At 33.7% G+C, this 16,975-nt stretch overlaps 1 protein-coding gene across 1 annotated transcript; it reads right to left on the bottom strand.

Moving 5' to 3' along the window:
• Positions 1 to 12,444: 12,444 nt before the first annotated feature.
• LOC136230205 (NAC domain-containing protein 73) lies at positions 12,445 to 15,863 on the bottom strand. The gene is made up of 4 exons (XM_066019186.1): positions 15,690 to 15,863; positions 15,409 to 15,598; positions 14,038 to 14,100; positions 12,445 to 13,201 (listed from the first exon to the last, which is right to left on the bottom strand). Exons 1-4 carry the CDS (start codon positions 15,846 to 15,848, stop codon positions 12,723 to 12,725), a joined length of 891 nt encoding a protein of 296 aa, XP_065875258.1. The 5' UTR covers positions 15,849 to 15,863; the 3' UTR covers positions 12,445 to 12,722.
• Positions 15,864 to 16,975: the final 1,112 nt, after the last annotated feature.

The following is a 16,975-nucleotide window of genomic DNA, read 5'->3' as shown; positions in this document are numbered from 1 at the left end:
ATGGCACCAAAGTACGAAGAAATCTCACAACTACACTAACAGCCAAACTCGAAGAGCTGTAGCAAAGGTCCACGCCAAGATGTCCCGAAGTCTCCATTGACGAGGCGGTGGCCAAATGAGGGAAATAAATAAAAAGCCACAGCTGCAGCAGCCACAAACCACCTCTAGGTTTTATGAATGGTCTATCCTCAACAGTAAGAGCTAGACGGTGGAATGTTGAGGCCAACAACATGGTGCCAAGAGCTAAACGATGGCCCGAAGCCAGAGCCTTAGCAATGATCAATATTTCTGCAGTAGGTCTGAGGCCTAACGGCTCAAAAATATAATTGCTAAGCATCATCCACAGAAAATGCACATGATCCTCATCATCCAATTCCCTCTTGTCCAATTTCCTTCTGATCATTTGGACATACGTCCCGGCCTCTTTGGATAAGATAGCCTTCACTTCAGGAAACGCATTCGTCTCAACACAACTCGGGACCTCCTCTCCGATAATAGGCAACCCCGTCAAAGCCACTACATCACGTAAGGTGATAGACATGGGACCCAGCGGAAGGATCAACGAATTACACACCGGCGACCAATAATTCAGCACCCCCTCCAGTACATTCACACAAGGAGTAATTTCATGACGGGTCAGACGAATAAAATCCCTAATGCCAACTTGGTTCCAAACACTCGCATATCTCGGCTCTAGGCGATCTACAAGGTCATTCCATCCAATGTAACAGCGAGGAAATATCAGTCCTTTCTTACTTGCAGGGAATTGATAAGTTTTTCTATGGAGGGCCAATTCGGTAGAACTGCTCATGGGATATGGGGGTAAAGGGGAATTATTCGCAGCAACAGGGCTAATAGTAAAGACACTATCCTGAAATTGAAGTATAAACACGATCAATTAAAGCCTATGGATGCTACCTTCAAATACATGATCAGGAAATTGCAAAGTTCGTTGAAAATTACCTCCTACAAGCCAAGTGTTATGCCTAAGCGAGAATCAGTGCGAATGGTGTCAGAATATGAACATGCAGCTGAGACAGACAGACACAAAATTTCAGCAATACAATCACATTCACACATGGTAGCTCTAAAATTCTTATATTTAATTCCAATTCAATTTATCAGCTTTTTCAATGAATATGATTCTACATATACAAAAGCAAAAGAAAAAGAAAGAAAATAGAAAAGAAAAATAGTTCGCATACCCATATTTGGAAGATTGAAAGCTTGATTCTGAATGCTTGCTGAGCTTCAGGAAAGAAAATGGTAGAAACAAAAAAAGAGAATAACAAAAGAGGAAGAAGAGTTGTAGACAGATTAAGATGGAGAGTTCTAAGGAATTCAAATTCCAAAAATCCTGCAGGATTCTTTTCTCTATTATCTTAAAAAGAGAAAATATTTAATAAAACTTCTTTTGTACATAAATTTTATTTTCGCTACTTCATTTATGCACAAAAGAGGGGGGCAATTGTTGGCCCAAAATAAATAAAATTTATTTTATATATATATATATAATGCTTGTTTGTCAAATTTAGGATATAGTTTATATTTTGTCTAGGAAATAATAATAATAAATAAAAATCAGAAAAACAATTCGTAAGCTCACCTCAAATACGCGGGGCGTGTATTTCCACACGCGGGGCGTATTCCACACACCCGAAGACGTTCCGCTTCAGAGACTGCTTTACGCGGGGCGTGTCTTCCTATACGCCACGCGTAAAGCGCATCAACAAGGCGTTCCAAGTTCAGGAGCACAAACACGTGGGGCGTCCTTCTCTTACGCAGCGCGTACTTTTCTACGCGGGACGTAACACCAGAGACGCCACGCACAGATACCATCAACGAAACGCACAAGCTTCAGGACCTCCAATACGCAAGGCGTAACTAACGATACGCGGGGCGTATCGCCTCTTTCGGCAACAGTTGGAAGCAGTCAATGGAAGTTGATGGTAGTTAGTGGAAGTTGAGGTAGTGGGGTGATGTGGCATGGAGTTAGTTGGTGAATAATTACCAAAATACCACTTAATAATTACCAAAATGCCACTCCAAAATACTATAAATAGACTCCCTCCCCTTCATAAAAAATCACTCAACTCAATACACAAAACCCCCTCTCTAAAGGTCCCTTTCAATGCTCTTTAGTTCTTAGTTTCAAGTTCTTAGTTTCAAGTTCTTAAGTTCTTCAAGTTCTTCTTCTCGTTCTTAGTTTTTCTTAGCTTCGATTCCTTCTTTAGCTCTCTTTAGCTCCAATTCAAGTTCCAATAGCCTCTTTCCAAGTTTTTCTGATTCAATTTAGCATTCCAAGCCTTTAATTTGCTCAATTCCTAGCTGGAACTCTGTTTTCAAATTAATTTTCCAGATTCGTCCAAATACTTTCAAAGCCCGATTTCGTCCATTTAAAGTCATTTTTTTGCTTTCAATCCCTTCAACAAAGTTGTTCTTGACGTCCTGAAGTTCGATCTAGTGTATTTATTTTCCCAATTCCGTTCCCAGAAACTCTATTTACAAGCTGATCTGTCCAGCCCAAATCCTTTTAGACATTCTGTTTCCAGAATTTTCCTGATTCGTCTAGTCATTTTCAATCCTCAATTCCGTCCATTTACAATCCGTTTTAGCCTTCGATCCCTTATAGAAATTTGTTCCTGACCTCCTGAAGTTAAATTTAGCCTATTTACTCGTCCAATTCCGTGTTCTTAAGCATCCAAACGAGCCTTCCGAAGTTGAGGGTTAAATCTGCCCCATTTGCCTACCAACGTTTTGCCATTGCCGAGATCACATACCGTACGGGCCCGACCGGTTGCAGCTCTCCAAGGACCTCGCACCGACACCAAAATTCAACATCAATCCGAGATAGCTATTGTGGCTCCGAGTTTGTTGTTGAATTCCAATTTATTTTAATTGCATTTCAATTCCTTGTATTTGATTTGTTCTTCCAGTTCAATTGAATTAGCTATATGTTTAGTATATGAGTTCTTCAATTGTAATTCATTTTCAATTTCATGCTTACCTCAAACACATGTATTTAAACCTTGATTTACATCAATAAAATACCGATTTTTCACCAAATCTCGTGTTAATTTCGCACCTTCAATTTCTTTACTTTTCCCATCTTCAATTTACACGCTTAGCTTAAATAAAAACAATTTATCTCGCAAAGTTTCTATAACCGCGCGAGAGACCCAAGAGGGACTTTTTCAATCCTTGCGTCCTTCACCAATCGCTTCGATTTAGAATTCATGTTTTCGGCGCACAATTTCACAAACGTAACCGTTTTTCATAATTGAGGAATAATTCCTCTGGCACGCCCGCACCCTAACCACATGTGACAAGGTTGAAATTAGCATATTCGCAGACTATCGCTAACACAACTGTTCTATTTGCTCAGGCTTTGGTCTCCTGATTGAAGAGATTAAGTGTTCTTGTAAAGAAAAGGAAGAAAAGGAATATGGTTTCTGTTGATCACTTCCTTGTTGGTCATTATTTGCTTCATGTTACAGAAATATATAGAGGAGATGTCAGAAAATGGTGAGAAGAATATACTAGTGCATTGATCTATCATTTTTGTAAGTTCTGGCAATGTTGCTTTTCGTGTGTCATTTTAATTCCCTTTTACTCGATTGTTGTTTATGTTGGCGTGCTTAAGTTCGTTTACCCTTCTAAATTTGGTGAAAAAATGTTATTTTTCAGAATTGCTAGGGATTCTGAATCAAAAAGGTCTTAGGCTTGTCTCTGAAGAAACGGAAAGTTGAGTAAGTTTGTATTTTGTTATTTTGTAGTTGAAGAAATGGAAAGTTGACTAAATTTTGTAGATTCTACTTGTAATTAAATCTTATTTGGATTTTCTTTAATCATGCTTTGCTACTACGATACAATTTGAAAATAATTCGATTCCTACATATGATCCAAGTTTTCCACACTTGCCCAAATTACATAGACAACCACTTCCCAAGGAATTTCAAGAAAATATGTTAGAGAGGTATTGATTATATGGAAACTGATTATCTATTGTTTATAATTTTGACATATTCTGAATCTAACATTTTCTGTTGATCTAGATTTATATACAGTAATAGCTTTTTATAGTCTTATGTCTATATATAGTCACAGTATTTTAATGTGCAAAATCCACTAATTTGAGACTGAATTCACTCTGAAAAAGGGTTTAGCTCTGGTGATTCTTTATTTTTGTATGACTGCTAGTTACTTGAAGTTATTAGGGTCCACAACTACAATCTATAGCTTGATAGCCTATTTGTCCAAGTCATGAACTAGGATAGTGTAACTAACCAAGTCATCCTTTTAAACTACAAAACCTCTAATTCTTATTCAGATTGTACCTGTCTTATCTTGTTGAAATACATTCATTTTCTTTAACTAGTAATTTATTGGAGAGCAGTTAGGAAGGTTTAATGTAATTGTTTTGCAAGGGGAAAAGTGTTATTTCAAAGGCCTGTCATTTGTATTGAGTTTGTGGATTATTATTTTTTTCTCTTGTTAAGAAAAATGTCACATGAATGGAGATCCATTGAGATATGTTTGATATACTTGTTCTAATATACAATTCGAACATGGGTTTAAAATTTGCTTGTTTGTTATGTTTTTGCATTTCTTTATTGAATTTGATTATCTCTTATACATGAGTCAGTAACTAAGATTTAATTTATGTGTTATATTTTGTTGTCTTTAATAGGTTCCATATTACATTGGCCTGAAACAAAATAATTACCTTCATCAGGTTCTATCCACATCCTATAATATGTTTATATCATGTGTATAAGCTCTCTTCAATCCAAATAATTGTCCCATAAATAAGGGACAAAAGTCGTCTTCTATGCATGGGACAAGAGTTCTCTCTTTATTTGGACATAAAAGGTCATTCCCTACAAATAGGGGCAAAATTTGTCTCCTATGTATAGGGACGACATCCCATTATTTGGATACAAAAAATCGTCCTCTAAGAATAGGGACAAAAGTCGTCTTTATTATATGGGGACGACAGTTGTCTCTTTCTTTGGAGATAAAAATCGTCTCCTAAGAATAGGGACAAAAGTCGTCTTCATTTCATGGAGACTAGAATCGTCTCTTAAGAATAGGGACAAAAATTGTCTCCTTTGCATAGCACGACAATTGTCCCTAGAAACATGGACGATATTTGTCCTCAATTTTAGGGACATATGTCGTCCCAAAAAACGGGGACGACATCGTCTATTTCGTCCCTTATAGAATAGGGTACGCTCGCATAGAGGACGAAACATGGGGACGATAAAAATTGTCTCCAAAGGCATAAGGGACAATTTTTCTTATTTTTGGGGACAAATTTTTCCGTCCCGAATGCTTCTTTTTTTGTAGTGTTTGGACCAGAAAGGAATTTGGTGCTGAATTAAAGGAGATGAAACGAGAATGGAGTTAGTCTTGCCCAAGACTAAGGACCTCCGAATGTGCTGATGTTCAAATTGACCAGGACCTTTTCCTACTCGAAAAAGAAGGCATAAAATCAGGGATTTGAAATTTGTAAAAGAGGTTGTTGATTTAGATAGATATTATTTGGTTACCTAACTTTTAGGAGTGGGTTTTCTCTATAAATAGAAGATGAACAAAAACTTCTTCTCTTACGTTTTTTTTCTCTTTTTGGGTTCTTAGTTAGCTTTATTTATTTTTATCATCTTTAATGGTTATCATAGTCGAATTCATGACTATGTGTAGTAGCTAAACACTTTATTCGGTTAAGGGATTAATCAAAGGCTAGCATTATTTCCTATTGTAAGATTGTTGTTCTTAATTTCAGTAATCTAATTTTATGTGATCTATTTACATGTTTATCAATCTATAAAATCAGACCTTCAATGAAAGTTTAGGTTACAGTTCGGTCGGGCTTCAACTTTTTCATTCATTGAAACAACGTTAGGCTATAGGATTTGTAATCATCTGAAATCCTAACTATGTTCAAGCACATAAGCATGTAACTTGGTTTAAATCGGAATCGCTAAGAATTCGGTTAACTTAGATTGGGTCCTTCTAATTCCTAATGCTTTCGACGGATTAAATTCTAAGCGCTAAGCTAGAACTGTCTGATCAAATAGGAGCTTATCTTTAGGAGCTCTAGGATTTGCTTTACAATTAAGGAAGGATTAGGTCGGGAATGAATAAGGAACGGCTATAACCAATCCAGATCATGTTAATTAAGATAATGTCTCACCGTCAATGATCGATGAGAAATAATTGTTTGGCCTGCGGAATCTCCCTTAATTGAAATTCCAACATATAATTTTACATTCAATTTCAATTCGATTCTGCAGTTTTTATTTATTCATTAATCAACAATTTCAATCCCCCCTATTTACTTTTTGTTAGTTGCTTGGTTATATTTGTGATTAGATCAGTATTAATCCTTTGGGTACGACCTTTACTTGCTCTTTTACAATCTGTTTTCGGCTAAGTGAAGTTATAATTATCTTTGGTGGATTCGACAACCATCAATGTTCCTAGAGGACTGTCTCCAAATGATTGGAAGGACCTGGTGACATTGTTTGGAAGTAACGATTTTAAGGTTCTAGTTTATCCATTAGGTGATATTTATTTCAAGTTCTTTTTTCATAATGTAATAAGGATCATTAACAATATTTACTTTTCAGGCATGGAGTTCAATTAATTCTCATAATCGTAAATGTCAAAAAGTTGTTGCTTCATCTAGTCCCACCCCTTTTGCACAAGTGGAGTATGATTTGGTAAAAATACATGAATACTGTTAAATATTTTTTTTAAAGTTGTTGGATGGGTAATGTTCTATAGTTCTTTGATTGATGTTGCAGATGGATGAGGAGATAGGGGAATTGCCAGATGCTTATGATGTGTGGATGGCCACTCATTCAATATTGGACGAAGAAGGTCAAAATCACTTTCGCGATTCAGAATCAAGAAGGCTATATGTAAGTACATAATTTAAACAATATAGAGTGACTACACAATATTTTAAAGAAATTAGAATTGTATGGTTTTAATTATTATCTTTTTATGCCTTATGATTAATAGTAATTTTCCACATCTTTTAGGAAGAAATGAAAAGGATTGAGAATGAACCAAGAAATGAAAATGAGTCAGATCCTACACCAGATAATGTTCTACAACAAGTATTTGGAGTTAGGTTTGGATATGTTCGTGACAATGGATTGGGATATAAAGCAAGTACCAAGGGAATGGTGTGTAGCGCTATAAATGATGATGTAGAAGAGCTGAAAAATGAGGTGGCAAAATTAACGTAGAAATTAAAGGCACAAGAAGAGCGTGAAAAAGCACAAAAGGAGCGGGAACATGCTGTAGAAGACCGAATTCAATCGTATTTTAAAGTGATGGAAGCCATGGCAGCACATAATAGTTTGGGTACACAAAATCAGATTTTAAAAAGGAGTTCACAAAATGGCTCGGTAATAATTCTAAACTACAAATAATCAATACTTACATTTAAATATATCATATTGTTGATTGATTGGTTTTGATTTCTATTTTATAGGAGGAATAAGATCAATAATGGAAACGTAAAGACTGCGGGTCGAAGTGGATGATGAACAAGGATAAATTAAACTTTATAAAACTAAAACCGATCAAGGAGAGATTTGCTTTATTCCAAGTATCATTTTATTATTATTTATATGCGTTTAGGATATTGAATGGTTGCATTATGTTCTTTTTCTACTTCAGGACTTTTTTAGGATATTCAATGAACTCATGTTTTTTAAATCAAGGATATGGAAAGATATTTACTTCTTAAAAAGGTTCACATATTGTTTGTTTTGCTCAAGGGACATTTCTTTTGTGTATTTGTTGTGAACAATGCACATGATCATGATTATATTAGGTGTTGGGTCTATTGTGTTGTGGGTCTATTTGTTGGTATCATTTATGCAGTTTGATGATCACTATGTTTTTCACGATTATTCAAAGCCAGGTGGCCTTATGCAAAGGTATGATTGTTTCCAATAAGATTTGAATTTCTATTATTGACAAAATTTTGAAACCAAATTGGTTATTGCAAAGCTAGCCAGATGCCTATATTTCGCTTTGAAAACATTAGTGTTCTTATTCCCTTTTGTTTAGATTTCCATTACAAGCAGTTAAGCTGATTAGTGAATAGAAAGTGATTTCCTGTTGATTGAATTTTGTTTGATAATGTGTTTGATGGTTCTGCATCTTGTGTAGTGTATAGTCATGTTCCTGCTACCTTTATCAGTCGAGCTTACTAAGTGGATAATTTTCAAAATACACAGGTAAAATCTGTATGTCATTCAATTATTATATTAACTTGGAACTAATTCTATCTTACAAGGGACCAACAAATGGCACTTGGCAACTAGTGTCACAACCAAACAATCGTAACACAATCACACCGAGATGGCTTTTTAGAACAAAAAACAAGTTATATGGTTCGGTTGAAAGAAACAAGGCTAAACTCATGACCAGAGGCTTCGCTCAGCAATCAGGCATTGACTACAAGGAAACATTCAATCTTGTGGTTAAAGCCACAACGATTAGAATGGTTATCTCTCTTTATGCTTCCAATGGATGGTTTGTAACCAATTAGATGTATCTAATGCTTTTCTCCACGGCCATCTTTCTGAATTAATTTTCATGGAACAACCTCAGAGATTTATTGATAAAGACAACCCGACCATGGCTGCTTACTCAAAAAAGCCTATGTGGCATGAAACAAGCACCACATGAATGGCTCTCTTGACTACGGACATTCTTACTTCGCATTGGGTTCCACATGTCACAGGCTGATAACTCCTTATTTGTCAAACAAAATGACGCTAAGAAGACTTATATCTTATGTTATGTTGATGACATACTCGTCATTGGCACTTATTTTGCCCAGCATTGAGCATGAATTCCCCATTCATAATCTTGTTCTTATTGAATACTTTCTTAGCATTGAACTTTTCTACACCAAGCAATGTATTCATCCGTGTCAACCAAAGTATGTTGGTGATATACTGGACCGCGCGAAGATGATTGACTTTGATAAGCCCAAAATATACCTAAATTAACATACATAAATATGTCAATTTCATGTAAAAAAAATACATTAATTATATTATTTTGGAAAGATTTCATGTTGGTATTTGTTACTTGTGTGCAAGGTGTTAATTATTTGGAAAAATCCAAATAGGAGCAAAAATGGAGTAGAAATGAGTAAGAAATCAAGTTTTCAGTGAAAGACGCGTACGAGAATCAAAAGTCGCGCCAGAGATTTGAAGCACACAACCAAAAGAGGAAGAAAATAGTTTTTGTCACTACAGAGATTCTAAAAATCTCTGTAGCGACATACGCAGCAGCAGCAGCGCACTCCTTCCCTCCTTCCTTCCTCTTCCCATTGTCGCTATAGAGATTCCTGAAATCTCTACAGAAACAACAAACAATTTCAGCGCAATTAACATATTTAAATCTCCAAAAGACGCATCCTTTCATCCGGATAGAGGCAACTCTTCACCAATGGACACATCTCTTCAACACACCTCTTGGACAATTATAAATAGAGGAAGAATTCAGAATTCAAAGTGGTTCTAGTTCAGAATTTTGTTAGATACATACTTGTTATACTAAGTTACAAAAGTTACAAGTTGTACAAATAGTTTTAGATACAAGATACAGATTTTATTGTTTTCATTAGAGTTTTCTTCGAAGTCGAGTTTATACTCTGTAGTTCGGCCGAAAGGTGCTATTTCGAGGATTCAGCGAGAAGAACCAGTATTGGGGCAACCCACGGTCTAACAAACCTACAAAGTTGAGCAAATGATTGACAACCCGGAGCTCTTCCTAGTCAAATGCCATTCAAACTTCTTCTTCTCTGTTAACTTGTGATGTTTCAATTCAAACTAATAAATATCTTTTTAATTTCATTCCATTTTCACTATTGTTGTATTTAAAGTTGGATCTAACGATATTCTTTAAGTAATTCTAATTGGTGTTTTCATGCAAAAATGTTTAGAAAGAAATTTGATATTTTATCATGCAAACTTTGTTGAACACTTAAACAAATTCGGATTTACATTTGGACATTGCGGTAATTCGAATAATCGGGTTTAGATTCTGAATTTGATTAAGGTTTTCAGTCTTAGACCGAAAGGGAAAGATTGATTACAGTTCAATGCTTTTAAATTGAATCAATTGATAATTTGTTATATCTTTTTAAACAAATCAAAGTTAAAGTTGTATTTTCGCTTAGTGTAAATAAGCCTTAGAATTAACTTTAATATAAACATAATTTCTATAAAAAATTGTAATCTAAACTATAACCAAAATTTGAATCAGAAACATTTTTAAACCATTTAACGATTTTTCTATAAACCTCGAGAAAACGAATTTAATCAGAATTATTATCAAGACGTTCCTTGTGGGATCGATATCTTTTTATTACTACATGCGATACCGTGCACTTGCGGAAATCTCACAACAAACTTGAAGCTAACACTCACACTAATGGCTACGACTCATATTCTCTCGAAAGAATCAGGTTCACGCTTAGCATCTAGGGATGAATATAGAAGTATCATAGGTGCATTACAATACATTTCCCTGACTCGTCTTGATATTGCCTTTTCAGTCAACAAATTGTGTCAATTTCGACACTCACCTATGGATAAACACTAGAAATGGGTCAAGCTACAGTAGGGATGGCAACAGGTACTCTACCCACGGGTACCCGATACTACCCGACCCTAATGAGACTAATCATACCGTGTATAAAAGGGTATGGGACGGGTATTGGATCAAAACCATTACCCATTAGGGTAATGGGACGGGTATGGAAAAACCTCACAGGGTACCCGGTACCCTTTAGCCGTCATAAATTTTTTATATATTAAAAAATATTATTGTGTTTTAGATGTAAGATGTGAGATTTGAACACCAATCTTTTGTTCTTCGACCATTAAGTGATACCACTAAGCTACTTTATTTTTATTAATTAAGGTTCAATTTGTTCAATTTTTAGATTGATGATTTATTAAATTTGTAATATTTTTTGTTTTTTTTATTGATTCTTAACGGGTAAGGGTACCCGCGGGTACCTGTGAATTAAATGGGACGGGTATGGGATTCAAAACATATACCCATTAGGGTAATGAGAAGAGTACGGGTAATTAAAATATAAACGGGTAAGGGTTTGGAATTGACACTACCCGCGGGTACCCTACCCATTGCCATCCCTAAGCTACAGTATATACAGGGCCCGCAGGATTATGGCATTGTGCTATCTCGAGTAGGGGTGAGCATCAGTTCGGTTCGATTATAACCGAACCGACTTATCGGTTAACTGAACCGAATTTTGTATAATTTTAAAAACTGAACCGTACCAAATAACTAAAATAACCGAAGTTGACTAAACCGAAATTTTTTTGGTTCGGTTCGGTTACCAACCAAATAACCAAATTTTTTATATTTTTAATTTAAATGTTTAAAATGTTATAAATTATGAAATTTGAGCTTCATTAATTTAGAATTTGCAATTTCAAATTCAATTAACCAAATACCTTATATATTACAAATTAATTCAATAATGTTTAAAACTAAAATTTTGGGCTTTGGGGTACAAATTAAAGTATGAAAAACAAATAAATAAGTAAAATTATATTATGTTTATTTAAATATATATTTAGTTCGGTTTTTGGTTAAACCAATATTTTTTCCGGAATAACCGAACCGATAACCGAATACTAAATAATGAAAATTTGACAACCGAACCGAACCAAATTATTAAAATAACCAAACCAAACAAGAATTTCAGTTCGGTTATCGGTTTGGTCATCAGTTATTGGACTTTTTTCTCACCCACAATCTCGAGCACTGATTCAACATTTGCCACAGTGATTAGGATGGGTGTCCGGATGATCAGCAATCAACCGGTGCATTCTATGTGTATCTCGAAAACAGTCTAATACCTTGGCATACTCATAAACAACCAACCATTTCATGGTCATCCACGGAAACTGAGTATAAGGCGGTTGCCAACGCAACGAAAGAGTTGTTATGGCTCCGGTCACACTTGCAAGCTCTCAGCTTTCCTATCCCACATCTAGTTCAACTATGGTGTGATAATGTATGAGCTATCTACCTCACAGTTAATCTAGATTTTCATGTTCAGACGAAACACATAGAACTCACTATCACTTTGTTCAGGAACAGATGCTACAGGCTTCCTAAATATGCAGTTCATTCCTACAAATGATCATGTGCCAGATGTCCTCACCAAGCCTCGCTAAATTTCAACATTTCCTTTGAAGACTCAATGTTCAAGCAATTGTATTAAGCCTAAACAAAATAAGGCAAGAAAAGTAAACCAAAAGAAGTTATAAAACGTTGCACCAACTAACAAGAATCCTCATTATGCAGTATACTTTTCCAAAGTTAACATTCTCAATGAAAATTTACATCTTCAGATCTTCCTCACTATACAAAAGCATAATGATAATACATTTTGAATTTTCATATAAAACCCAAAACAATAACAAAAATAAAAAAGGTTATATATATATATATAACAGACAGCCAATAAAATCTTCAAATATAACCCTAAAGAAATCTTGGCTCCTTCAGCTAAAGAAAACTTATTCTTTTCCTTTCCATGTCCCCTTCTAGCCTTCAATTAAGATAGTAATTATTTATTTCACCATTGACACTATATATAACCAAATTTGCGACGGAACAGCGACGAAATATCCATCCCGAAATCAGGTTTTTTCTAGTAGTGAAGGAATGAAAGAAGATCCATCAAAATGGGGAAGAAGCTGAGTAGTGTTAGGCCTGGTTTGATCAAAGGATATAAAAGAAGGACTGTAAAATTCAATATTACTTGAATTATTATTATTATTATTCTTAGGGCCTAATAATAATTCATGTGGCTTTAATTTAGGGTTATTAATGGATAGATTATTAGTGCCACATTGTCTAGGCTGTGTTTGGTAGAAAACTTTAGAGACCACAAGTTCTCCATCTTTCTCTTCTTCATTGTTGCCAAGATGATATTGATGCATTACCCAATTTGTTTTTTCTGGTTTTCTTTGCTTTCCATAATTGGTGTAAAGAACAAGAATTTTCTTGTATCCTTTTACTTTTCCTGAAACAAACACTGGTCTTGTTTTTCCTGTTTTATGCCATCTGGTTTCACCTCCTTCTGTGTCTGTGTGTACCTTTCTTCTTTTTCTTGTTCCTGTGGAAACAGTTTGAGTCTCAATGGAATTGTTTAGTTGCATGATCTATTAACTTATTATAACTGTACAAATGATACGATAGCTCTTTGTGGTTTTACCGATTTGCAAAAAGCATGGATTAATGCTTTATGAAATTTGCACTTAAAAGGTTTGTAAGTTTATTTTTCAGTCAAACAATACTCATGATTTAGCTAATATGTAAAGTGAGACCTTGTATTTTGGATAATTTGCATAGTTATTGAATGACTGAGTTTGTAAACTATAATAGGTTCGGATCCTATTAGCAAATTTTTAAACCATTAGGACTGTTTTTGCAAATTGGCCAAACCACTGGATTTATTTTTGTATTTTTCTTTAAACTATACATTGGTTATTTCAAAAAGAGAAATGATGCGTTCACTGTTGGCAAAACCAATAGGTTCGTATTGTCAAGTTTGACTGATCTCAAAATATAAAATTTCAAGAGTATTCAAAATAATTTTAATTATTCTAAATTTTATTTTTGAGGTCATGTAAATATTATTTGGTTAAGAGAGAGAAAATGAATGTTTAGAGAAAAAAAGTTTCAAAAACTGTGATTTTTGAAAATCAAATTCGTGGTTTAATAGTAAATATGATACTATACAAATTTAGCTGTTGGAATTTTTTATTTTGAGGTCATCAACAATTAACTGACAGTATCAACCTAAAAGTTCTTAGCTTTTAGTAACGATCTCATTCCTCCTTTTGCAACAAAAAAATCACCTATACACATCTCCAAATCAGTGAAACTATATAAGTTATATTTGAAATTTGCCCAAATAGTTATATAAAATATAAATTCAAATCTTATCACCTGTAGTGTATGCTTTTGATGGCCGGTGGAAGAAATGTCGAATTAGCCCATCTTTGCTCACTCCTGCGTAAATCTTACTTATCAGCTTAAGCTTATAACCCCATTAGTTTCATGATATATACCGCTAAAAAAAATATCTCAGATTAGATCTAGAGGTTGAGAGTTTAAATTTTCATAGTCCAAATGATTAAAAAAGTAAATTAAGTTAACCATTCAACTAAAGATTAAACCCGTGATTAAACTACTTGATAGGAAAAAATTTCCTCTATAGAGATCTACTCGATTCGAATTTGAATTAGTACAGACAGTCGGTACGAGATGGTTAGACCAAAAAGAACTTTTTCTTTAAAGAGATTTTAATTCTTTAAAAAAAAAAAATGGTTGGAGAATTATATATTTTGTGGTATTAGGGTTAGTTGGAGGGTCTCTTTATTGGGTTTCTTCCATTGCAATGACATGTACAATACCCCATATAATATAAAGTTGGCAAGTAGGTTTTTTCAAGAAAGAAGATAGGCTAACTACTATGTACATAACCCGCCTCAACTTTTTCATTTTTTTCACATTAAGCCTCTAGGGATGAAAAGAAAAATCGGGTTAACAGGGTGTATTCATTTTACATGCGTTTAAAATTTATATTTTGCATAGTTTGAAAGATTTTTTTGATGTGTAATGTAGTTATATGAATAACTTTTTAATTATATGTCAAGTCTATCACGTTATTTTTGTATCAGATTAATACACTAATTTAATGTCCTATGACATTTTAACCAATAAAATATGAACACTATATAATTAACTAATTATATATTTTAGTTAATTATTTATATAAAATTGTAGATCCTAAAATATGTAACCTAGACTCTAAAAACAATCTGTATATCCTACTTTACAAATCATATATCCTAAACTATATAATGTGACATTAAATTATCACTCTGGTATATGGATGACACGGTGCGCTAGACGTATAATATACTTCCTCTTACGTTGCCTAAAAAGTTAAAGGTGACAATTTCCGACACGATACCACGATTTATAGAGACAACTTGATTGGAACACGATAGACACCATTATCATTCTTCTTGCACTTGTATCATATATAATCAACATATATAAATAACACAATGGTAATCTTTTACAGTTTACTATTATATTTATATGCAATATTGGTTTTATGAATAAATAGAAATGTAAGATTGCATGTATATATTACATATAAGATAATAAAAATATTCTTGAAATTTTACTTATTAGATTAAGCTATATATATAGTTCAATTTCATGGCATTAACATGAAAATCTGTATTTATTAATTAAGCTTAATTAAATTAAATAGAAATAACCAAAATGATCCATGAAGTAATTTACCTGGCAATTTTTCAGGGTGAGTATAGCATATTCCATTTTCTCCTTCAATTGTAGGAATAAACTCATCAATTAAAGGATGAAGTTTACGTGCATCACACTTCACTTTTCCCTCTAAATGCTCAAGCAACTCTTGATCCGTCGGATCAAACTTCACTCCCGCCGGTAACCCTGGCAAGTCGTGGATTCTTGCCTATACACACGCGCACACACATATATACATATAGCTGGAGTTAATAATGATATATAAAACATTTAATAAACTAGAGATCTCGAGTTCGAACCTGACGATCCAAGGATTTGATATGGTGACCACAAGAAGGACAGCATGAGCATGATCTGAGCAAAGTATCTTTGTGTCTTTGAATGGAAGATGGAGGTGGAGGTGGAGAAGGAGAAGGAGAGCTTCTTTCAATGGTTTGAACATCATTACACCAAGTCATTCTTTATTTATTTATTTAAATAATTCCTCTTATGCCCATGAATATCTATGTTTTGCTCAGAAGAAGAAAAGAAAGAAAGAAAGAAAAAAGAAAAGCAGTTTGTCTCTTCTAAAGCATTTTCTTCCTCAAGCTTGAGCAATTTTTGTTGTTGAGGGTAGGGAAGGAATTAAGTTCTCTTCTTGTCTCACTTTTTATCCCTTTTTTTCCATGATTGAGAGTTCACTCATCTCTCTTTCAAGAGAGGGAAACAAGTATACCTAAAAAATCTTAATTATTTTATTTCATTTTATATATGTATATTTATATTAAAGATATTGAGGATGTAGTACAACTAATGTTGTTAGAACCGGATGAGACATCAAACCCAATTTATAGTTGGGTAGCGGATTACTTAGTTCAACTAAATGATTCGGGTTAATCGGACCGCATGGTGTAATAAATAATATATATAATTTAAAATTATAAATTAAGAATTGAAATTGTTTTTTTCAACTACAACCTAATTAAACTTTATAGATTCATCACCACTATATTCCAGTCTGATTATAACAATTTTCGCATTAAACTATTACTATTTCAAAATTAAGCTTTTTTATTATTTAAGTAGAAAGAAAAAAATCATTAAATTATGAAAGTAATGACATTTAAAAAGTAATTGTTTTTATTTTACTCTTTTATTTTTTTTTTTAAATAAAAAACCAGGATTAATCCGGTTGACTCCAGTTCTTACAGAATTATTGAAGATTAATAACCCATGATCCAGATAGGAGACCTGACCGGTTTTCCAATCGAACCGGCCAGTTCGGTCAGAGTCTTACAACATTAACATTAAGTACAACAATAATATTTATATCACAAATGATAATAATAAAATCTTTTTTTTTGTTATTACCTATCATCTTAACCTTTTAGGTTAAATAGGTTTTTGATATAATATAAGAATCTCTTAGATCAAGCGATCAATAGTTCAAATTCTGATAATTTTATTTGTTAATGACATTTAAATATACAGTAAAATGTGTCTGTATTATATACATTTCTAGTCTAAATCTTACTTATTAACCTAAATTTTTGGATTAAATAGTTTGTTAGAAGCAAGAAAAGGAAAGAAAAAATATAATTAAATT

The sequence above is a fragment of the Euphorbia lathyris genome, chromosome 5 (genome assembly GCF_963576675.1).
Source record: "Euphorbia lathyris chromosome 5, ddEupLath1.1, whole genome shotgun sequence".
NCBI lineage: Eukaryota > Viridiplantae > Streptophyta > Magnoliopsida > Malpighiales > Euphorbiaceae > Euphorbia > Euphorbia lathyris.
Note: the sequence above shows the minus strand (reverse complement) of the source record. Positions and strands in the feature narration are given on the sequence as shown.

Coding starts and splice junctions, on each gene's coding strand:
- LOC136230205 (XM_066019186.1), bottom strand. CDS start 15,848: ATGACTTGGTGTAATGATGTTCAAACCATTGAAAGAAGCTCTCCTTCT. Junction 15,599..15,689: donor TCAAATCCTTGGATCGTCAG/GTTCGAACTCGA, acceptor GCGTGTGTATAG/GCAAGAATCCACGACTTGCC. Junction 13,202..14,037: donor ATCAAAAGCATACACTACAG/GTGATAAGATTT, acceptor CTGTTTCCACAG/GAACAAGAAAAAGAAGAAAG.